Source organism: Octodon degus, unplaced genomic scaffold (assembly GCF_000260255.1).
Source record: "Octodon degus isolate 3935 unplaced genomic scaffold, OctDeg1.0 scaffold00118, whole genome shotgun sequence".
In the NCBI taxonomy this organism is placed as follows: Eukaryota; Metazoa; Chordata; class Mammalia; order Rodentia; family Octodontidae; genus Octodon; species Octodon degus.
Genome location: NW_004524694.1, coordinates 6743736 through 6753449, shown reverse-complemented (window position 1 = coordinate 6753449; position 9714 = coordinate 6743736). Strand labels below are relative to the sequence as shown.

At 37.2% G+C, this 9714-nt stretch overlaps 1 protein-coding gene across 1 annotated transcript in view; it reads left to right on the top strand.

The window, feature by feature from the left end:
* Positions 1-9714, top strand: part of Csmd3 (CUB and Sushi multiple domains 3) — a 1279636-nt gene that overhangs the window by 1265899 nt on the left and 4023 nt on the right. Inside the window, exons 67-70 of the mRNA XM_012516661.2 lie at positions 2161-2319; positions 4589-4701; positions 5796-5883; positions 9350-9485. Of these exons, the coding sequence (XP_012372115.2) occupies positions 2161-2319; positions 4589-4701; positions 5796-5883; positions 9350-9485 (496 nt within the window). The remainder of the gene's footprint in view (positions 1-2160; positions 2320-4588; positions 4702-5795; positions 5884-9349; positions 9486-9714) is intronic.

Genomic DNA, 9714 nt, shown 5'->3' with positions numbered 1-9714 from the left:
ACATCTTAGGAGTGATAATAAAATAAGCTTTAATAACTCTGTAAAAATGAAATTGCTAAAATTATTTCAAGGAAGCAAAACCAGGCTCTTACATGACTAATGAGCTCTGTCTAATTTTAGTGTAAGAGAACAGATCATCCACGTTTCATAGAAACTCTTCAGACAATACAAATTACTGAATGGACCCTACAGAATTAGTAACTCAGAGAAATACACTGTGAAAGCTGGGTGTTTTATGCCCACTTGGAAAAAATCCTATATAAAACCTTGGCAAATAACTACAATGCTGTAGTAAAGGCAACACATCTGAATGAAACTGGATTAATTTTTTATGTGAAAGGATACTTTCATGTTCAGTAACACTTAAAAGTAATACATGATAAATATGAACATAAATTTAACATCTTTGAGTTTCTTAGTGTATCAGAGAGGATTTATTTCACCTAAGTAATAAAACTAGAACAATGTCATCTTTACAAAGAGAAAACACTATGCAGCATTTCTTTAAAATCTTGAAAGAGACTTAATGATTAGATGGAAGAGACGAGATTCAAGGTTGGCAATGGGATCCTACCCAGGAGCATGACTTTGCATTTGGCAATACTGTGAAGCTTATGAAGCAAGGCTGAAGTTCAGACATGTTTGATCATAGGATCCTTGACCAGCATGGTCTTCCCAACCATGTCCTGGGCTTTCAGCTCTAAGGGGGTTGAGCTGGGACATGTCCTCCTTTCCTTGGTCATACTTTGCTAGCCAAAATCTGTATAAACTGTTTACCCAGTCAAGGGCTTTTGTTCATTCACAATGTCAAACTTTTAATGTGAGGCTCCTCCCTGAATACAGAGCATGTAACTGTGTAATATAGGATTTTGTAAAACTGTGATACTAGTGGAGGACATGGCAAAGATTACAGAACCAGAGATAAAAGATGTTTGTGATAATAACCACAGCGCTTCTAAATATATATTTTACTGAGCTGTTATTTTGTGAGCTAAAAGAGCCCCAATTTCCCTACTTTATCTGCAAAATAATAATGGTCATGGTAACAGCCCCAAATTAACAAAATACTTCACGTTGTTCACTTCATTGAATCTTTCTAAAAACTCTGTGATAATCCCATGCTAATTATGTGGAAATTCAGGTTTAGAAAGTTAAGTAATTTATGCAAAGGGATATATTTATAAAATGTAAAGGAGCGAGCTAAATATAAGCAGCGTAACTCCAGTGCTAACCTTCCTGCTCTGTTCTGCTACAGTACATATCCCTCCCTTGGGAACTGGGCAATTCTAGTGACAATCCTTTTAGTTCTAAAAATACCTTTAAGCCTCAAAGCTGCCAATCTGGTGCAGCCCTGTGCATCTTCAGGAGGGCTATTACTGGAATAACTGAACCCAGAATGCTACAGGAGGACAAAGAATTGTGTTGTCCCAGCAGTCTTCCAGGCCTGTGCTGCAAAAGGAAGGATTTAATTCAATGCTCCTCATCTGTGACTCTATCCCTGTGCTAAAAGAGCAGGCCTCCTGGGACTCCTGTAGAGACTCATTTGGCTCAATAAACTCATTTTAGTTTTCCTTTAGAAACAAAAATAATAGTGTGGGGGACCAAGTATAGATGAAGTTTATATTTGCTTGAGTTCTGAATTCAAGTTTCATACCTTTCATTGCTGACAAAAGAACAAGTCTAGATTATTGCTCATAATTGGAACTTGTTCTAAAAATCTTTCACATGAAGAATTTAGTTGCCTATACATTTTAGCATTATTGTGTATTTAGAAAAATATTTTTGTTCAGGGCCAGCCAAATAGCTCAGCGGGTTAAAGTGCCCGCTTAGGCAGACTCAGGGGCCAGAAGTTTGATCCCCGGGCCTGCCATGCCCTCCCTGCCCCATGGACATGTTGATTTGGTGACTGAGAACGGGCATGGTGGCGAGTGCCTGTAATCCCAGCTCTTGAGAGGCTATAAACAGGAGGATCACTATGAGTCCGATCTATGCAGTGAGACCCTGTAAACCTGTAGACCTTGTTCTAAATACAAAAAAAAGAAAGGAAAAAGAAAAGAAAAAGAAAAATATCCTTGTTCAAGAAACTAACATTCATCAATCTACTTATATTGATAGGATGCTGTAAAATTAAAATGTGTGGATCTCTTAATCTCTTTCCAGTTCCTGATGATGTGTTTGCCCAGAATTACATATGGAAAGGCTCTTACAATTTCAAGGGAAGGAAACAACCCATGACACTGACAGTCACTAGTTTCAATGCTTCTACAGGGAGAGTTAATGCAACACTGAGTAACAGCAATATGGAACTACTTCTTTCAGGTAACACATTAAAAACTGGAACTCATGTTTCCATTTTATTCATGATTGCATTATTTTCATGCTGTGAAATGCTTGTTGTGTTTGTGCTTAATGACTGTCATAATTTATTCCAAACAAGATTTTTGGGGGTTTGGGACTTATGAATGATCCTTACCACACAAGTAAAAAACTTTGAAGTTAGGAAGCTCAATTCCTTGAAGAACAATTTTATGCCACAGAAGTCAGATTGAGTTTGTTTTATCTAACATGAGAGGCCCAAAATAAGCAATCCATTAAAGAGCAAAATAAAAGTCAGAAATAGGGAGGTAAACTCTGTAGAGATGGAGAAGGGATTTGGGGAGAGAGGGAAGGCAGAACATGAGAGCAAGGTGGGTTGAAGAGGACCAAGAAGGGCCACACACGTGTACCAGTTTCCAAAGGCAAGTGTGGTTGCTATGCATTGCACAGTGTACTAATAACAAGGGCGCTCAGAATGGGACCCTATGAAATTTAATATTGCAAATATGAACTATAAGGAATGATCAAAATATAGGGTGACTGTTCAAATTTTAAAGATGTAGTGGAAAGCATTTTGCTAATATTCCTTTTCACAGTACTCACCCTTATTTTGCACACCCCATCCCACTGTTTTTGCCACTGTCTAAAGCAGTTCTGGAAGTCCTCTTTTATGAATATCTTTAAAAAGTGCAATTACAAATATGGTGGATGCTGTGGCTGGATGCTATCCAAAGAAAAGGCACGCACATAAAATATTAAGCTGTGTCACCGTAACAGCCTTATCCAGCTTATGCAGTGCATCTGGCACGTGCGACTTCTGGCTGTCCTCTAAAGTCACAGTGATCATGAAAGGTACATGTTGGAGTCAATTCAGGACATGGAGGCAGCCACAGAGGTGCCACTGAAGACACTCATGAAAGATGACTTCCAGAACTGCTCCAGAAAGCGTCAAGAGCAACGGAATAAATGTGGTCAAAAGTAGAACACATTTTTCAGTACATTTTACTGTACTAAATTTTTTAAAACATTTATCATATTTTTCTAGGTCTGTGTTTGTCCTATATTCAGTAATAATGGAATAATCTGTGCTATAAAGAAGTGAAAAATGAAATTATAACTATTACTATTATAGACTGTAGAAGTCTGAGTCTCATTCTGTATTACTGAACAAAGTTGCATTATGCTTAATGAAGTAAAAGTATTACAGTTGTACATATAGAACATTTTAAAAATGCACACAATTAAATGAAATAAATTGAAATACACTCGCTTACTCTCCCTGTATCCATCAATTTCCCAATGATACTGTTTTGGAATACCTTTATGTACTCTCGTTATGATGGTAATTTACTTTGGGTCAATATCAGTGTGTCATTTTTCTTCATCTTCTCAACATATTCTTATGCTGTCTTATTAACAGGTTAATAATGAGGCAAATCAATGAAGCATGAAATCATATTCTGAGTGACAGCTGTAAAATTTTCACTCTGACTCTTATTTGACACTATTCCACTCAACCTGTTCCTGCTAGATTTATCCTTACTCTTAGTATGTTCACTGCTTTAAAAAAACATAGCATATATTTTCATTTCTATCACTTGTGTTATTTCCTCCATTAATTCTCACGATCTAGCTCAAAGGTCCTGTTTCTTACTCAGTATTTTCGGTGGCTTTAGTGTGACACAGTCCCTCTGTCTTCTGCCCACAACAGTCTCTCACGTATTTTAGTTAACAGTGGACTTGTATCCAAGAAATAGAGACCCAGGCTGAAGCTGCAGCTCAGTGCTAGAGCTCTTACCTCATATGCACAGGACTGGAAGCTTCATCCCCATCGCAGAAAGAGGAGAAGTGAACAGGGCGGGGGAGGGGGACAGCCGCTAGAAAACTCTCACACACAGTTAAGTCTTCATTCATTCTCAGGGAACACATGAGGAGTTTCAACTTCTCGCTTGTATCCATAATTTTCAAATCTGGGGGAAGAAATCGTTCTTTGCGGTGTCACAGAGTAAAGCTGCTACAAAGAGTAGTATTTCATTTCATAGCATTTGTGGTTAAAGCACCGCAGGTGAGAATTAAGTTGAGATATTAGCTCCAGGAGAAATCAACGCGCACTGTAGAACTTAGGAAGCATATTTTTATGAAGCCATCTTTGACACAGGCCTTGTTTTATTTCTGTTCGTATTTACATGATATATGTAACAGATTACAGATAATAAACGAAGCATAACTGTTTACAAAGTTACGTGGACTAAAATGTCCTTGCATTTTACAGGGGTTTATAAAAGCCAGGAAGCTCGCTTAATGCTACACATATATCATGTTAAAGTGCCAGCTCACGCTTCTGGGAAGAAAATGAAGGAGGAGAACTGGGCAATGGACGGCTTTGTAAGTGAAAGGGTCCTACGGTCTGCTGCTGATTTTAACAGAAAGTTTATGGTTTTTTTTTTCTTCTTCTTCAGGAAGGAATATTTTTGTAGCTTCAGCTAATTATGAACTTTCTTTTCTCCCTTCTCTCAACTCAGTTGTTGCTTCCTTTTGAGCACTTTCTTTCCCTTTCACATTACTTATTTACCTTTCAGGTTTTGTTTTTTTTTTTTTTTCTCTTTCAGTTTCTTACACTAGGGAGACAATACAATGTTTACACATGCTGGTCTGATTTTAGAATAATTTCATCATCTCACAAGGAAATTGCAGGACAAGGGTGAACTTCAGTTTCAGAGCATGTTGGAGACCCTGGGTTCAATTCTCAGAGTGAAAGAGAGAAAGGAAGAATGGAGAGTGGTAGAAAAGGAGAGAACGTACACCACAGGATTCAGACATCTCCCTACCTCCAACTTATCTTCATTCCAGAACTAAGCAACTGCTAACCTATTCTCCTCTTGAATAAATGGGCCTGATCTGGACACTCATATTTAGAGTCATGCAATATGTGGTCCTTTATGCCAAGATTTTCCCACTGAGTAAAAGTAAAAATGTGCCTTATTGCCTATTGTCAGGTGGCCTATTCATAAGTGGACAACCGAAGTCAGAGCACAAAACAGAAAATTCAGTCTACCTTTCACATGAAAGCTGGAGGCCAGTAGGCATAAAGATTGCAGACATTGAAAAGCATAATCTAATCCACAAGGAAATCATTATTATATTTTAATTTTAAGTTGCCCATCAGCCACAGTTTCATCATGTCATTGACATTTTTGGATCAATATTTTGCTTTAACTATAAGAGACCTGTATGTATGTAGCAATACATTCATAACTGATACCTTGTTCTCCAATACCACCATTCTTTAAAATCAGGAAATTTGCTTTTGCTTACATGATGGAAAATGTCAACAATGTGCTGCTTTGTATAGGAGAATGATACAGATGAAAGCAGCACTGGGTAATAGTCATTTCACAGTAAAATTGTGTAACTCCTAAGGCTAGGAAGAAACAGCTGTAGCCAGTTTTCACATTTAATCAGATTTTTAAATACTTTAGGTGTCTGCTGAGCCTGATGGAGCTACTTACGTATTTCAAGGATTTATTCAAGGCAAAGATTATGGTCAATTCGGACTACAAAGGCTGGGTAATGTATTCTTTTTTGATTTCTTATAGTTCTTTTGTTACTCCAGATATCATGTGAGAGCACAATGAGTTTTGTGCGTTAGTCACATTTACTACATTTTGAGTTCTGCACTGACATGTCTTATGCTGATACATTTAATACTTGTAATTTTTAAAAAATAGTCACATTCCTCCAATTATAAGTGCTGTATTTAACAACAGTGTACAATTTACTCTCTCAACATATTTCTAGGTTTTAATATTTTTATGTTGACTCTATATGTTTTGTTTATTTTCTTATTTTTTTTAAGGAGAGTACAAATTAGAATTAAAACAGAAAAAATGACAAGTGATACAGATTTTCCCTTAACAAATACGATTTTACAGTATTTGTTATAATACATAGTGTTGTCTTCCAACCAGTTATTGATATTACCAGATTCTCATCATGTTTCTAAAAATATGACAGCCTTGCCCTTGTATTAGTAATAAGAGGCAAAGGTGAAATGGATACAAAAGAAAATAATGAAGTGCAAATTATTGAAATGTATCTCAAAAAATCTATGCTACTTCTTTTCAGTTTAAATATTATTACATTTTTCTCATTCTTCTAAAAAATTGCTGACATGAGAAGCTCCTTAGGTATGGAAAGGAAAAATAACTGAGGGGAAAGGGTCCCTTCTGAGGACTTGAGGCTCTCTAAATATGTAAATTTTCTGTGGTGAAAAATTCAGAATTTTTTTTCATTTCATCTCCAACTCTTCTAACAGTGCATAATTACTAATGACCTTTTTATGGTATATCTTAGGGCTGCAACTTCTTAGGGTATATCTCTAAGCACCTAGTCATTATTTTCCTAAGGTAAAATATCTACCATTATTTCACATAGCAAAACTGATAAATAAAGAAAAAAAATGCAGGTTCTAAATGATTTTCACATTAATCTTTAAAAAAATCATTGCTTTGAACATTTTTTCAATATATATATTATATTATTAATTTCATTGAGAAACAAATAGCAATAAAATGGTTTCAAAACAGGGTAGTAGGACAGTTACAATAATTAATACATTGCATATTGTTGTCTTTGTAGTAGTTATTTGTATTACGAGATGCAGACATGGTATCATGTTCAAACACTATTAGTACAAATCTTTCTTCTCATTGCATTAAGAGAAAGTAGCTGTATATATATCCTGTTGTAAATACAGACACAAAATGGTTCTTCATTTATATCCCCTTTTTTGTTTATTTTTGTCAGAGATGGGTATTCCAATGCCCTTTTTTATTTTTTAAATTTTATTTATTTATTTGTGTGTGTGTGTGTGTGGCCAGCTCAGCCCACCAGGGGGCGGGGCTGGCTGGCATGTGGAGCTGGGGGATTGAACCGCGGTCCCTGTGCTTTGCTAAGCTTGTTCTAAGTAGGTGCTTTAGACCACTGAGCCATCTCACCAGCCCCCAATGCCCTTTAAATATTGTAGGTGCGTGAATTCAGCAAAATAATCCAATATAGTCCAGTAGTCCATAACAGTAGTGGGTTATCCGTAGGACTGGCAATGTCAGAAGTTGTTCGCTTGAGCCTTTTACATCTCAGCATGTTAATATGGCTTTACTTTTTATACCTCATTTTTATATCTTTCTGCTGGATAGTTAAGACCAAGATAAAGCAAGACCTATATCACAAGAAATGTAACTTTTGTATCTGCCAAGGTCAGTCAAATCCCCTCAGGATTTACCCTGAAGCCCTGTACCGCAGTTTATAGATCCTTTGAACATTTATATAAATACACTGAGTTACTGGAAAAATAAAGTATAAAGAAGGTACTATTTTTTGACATGTAAAAAATTATCTTTTAGTTAATTATAACATTTAACTACAATTAATCAAAATGGAAAATTGGTTTGCTCTAAATGAATATTAATATGTCAATAAGGCTTTATCTAAAAATGTGTTTGTTTTTAAAACTATGGCCAGCATTCATTACTATGATCTACTAACAGAAGTAAGCCATGTGAGTGCAAGGTTGCTTATATTTCCCAAAGTGTCTCAGGCACTGCTTGTGTAAGATGGAATTATAAAGCAGGACTCCTTTCTTTTTGAGAAAGAGCCATGAGGCATTTCCTGCTCTGATGCTCCTGTGCCAACAGGGGACAAACTATGTTTTTCTCCCTTCCTAACCCAGTTGACTGAACCAGCAGTCCAGTAGGCCCTCTTAATTCATCCGTGCAAACAAAGTCCTTGCATCTATGAAATATTCATCAAATCAAACTTCGCATGCTCTTTCTAATGTTCCGGGTCCATTCTTAGTTTCTTTGTTTCCTAAAGCATTTTGGCAGCTTCTGGCCTGGCCTTCTTCAAAGCCATGCTGCCATTGCAATTCTGCTAAGGCTTGACTTATTGCTGGGTATTTTATTTCCCAAACCTCCAGTGGTTACTCATTCTGTTTGAGCTCCTCAAGACATTTGTTCCTTTTGGAGTTTAACCATCACTTACTCTTGGTTTTCTGATTTTTTTTTTTTTTTTGGTCTTTTTGAAACAGGGTTTCACTTTTCACTATGCAGTTCAGGCTAGCCTTGAGCTCACTGCATAGCCCTGACTGGCCTCAAACTTGCAGTGATCTTCCTGACTCAACCTCCCAAGTTTCGAGATTAGAGGTGTGCACCACCACACCCGGCCACATCTCCTAAATGTATTGCTCATTGTCATTGCTGAGCTTATGGTGTGGCTGCTTTCTTCTGTATTTGTTGTTCTACTAAGTATGCAAGGTTGAATCTATATTATGTATCCTGAGCTGAGCATCCTCTCTTCTTCTTCCTCCTCTTCTTCTTCTTCTTCTTCTTCTTCTTCTTCTTCTTCTTCTTCTTCTTCTTCTTCTTCTTCTTCTTCTTCTTCTTCTTTTTGTATTTTAGGGAAGGGTCTACAGGGTCTTCAGGGTCTCACTACTAGATCCGGCTCATAGTGATCCACCTGTTTACAGTCTCCCAAGAGCTGGGATTACAGGCACGCACCACCATGCCCAGTCTCAATTGCTGTCTCAGTGGGCCACAGGGGCAGGGCCAGCACAGCAGGCCCAAGGATGGAACCCCCAGCCCCTGCACCTGCTTGCAGGTGCTTTAATCCGCTGAGCTATTGGGCCGGCTCTGAACATCCTTTCATATGCTGTATGGAATCACTCCTTCCATTTCTAAAGCACACTGACCACTAATTCACAAGTGAGGCGGACAGTTGTTTCTCTGTGTCCCCTTTGTGGCATAAGCACCTCCATGCAGGAATGATACTTATTTTTTAGTCTGTATTCTTACCTGGATGGATATCATACATTGTGCAAGAAATTGTGAAAATAGGTTAGTGTTTCATAAAATATTTTTGTCTCCGTATTTGCAAATGGATAGCCCTGAAAATGGTAGAAATTAACTGACTGGTAAACAGCTGTCAGTTATGATATAAGGGTTGATTTTGCATTTATAATTTATTTTTAATTTTGTAGGACTGAATATGTCAGAAGGTTCGAACTCTTCGAATCAACCTCATGGTACAAACAGTAGCTCTGTGGCCATTGCTATTCTTGTGCCTTTTTTTGCACTTATATTTGCAGGATTTGGATTTTATCTCTATAAGCAAAGGTAAGTTAATTGACTTTTAACTATAAAATATTCAACATATGTATTTTCCACATGGTTTTTGCGGTTTTAGTTCAAGTCCTAATTTCTATTTTTCCTGTATCATGGAAATCTGCATGCCCACCATTGCTATCCCACTTGGGAATTTTATTTCCCTGTCCAGGCCTGGACATCATCTGCACATTACGAGAATGGCTCTGTTCAATTATGTAACTGGTCAACCCAACCCTTC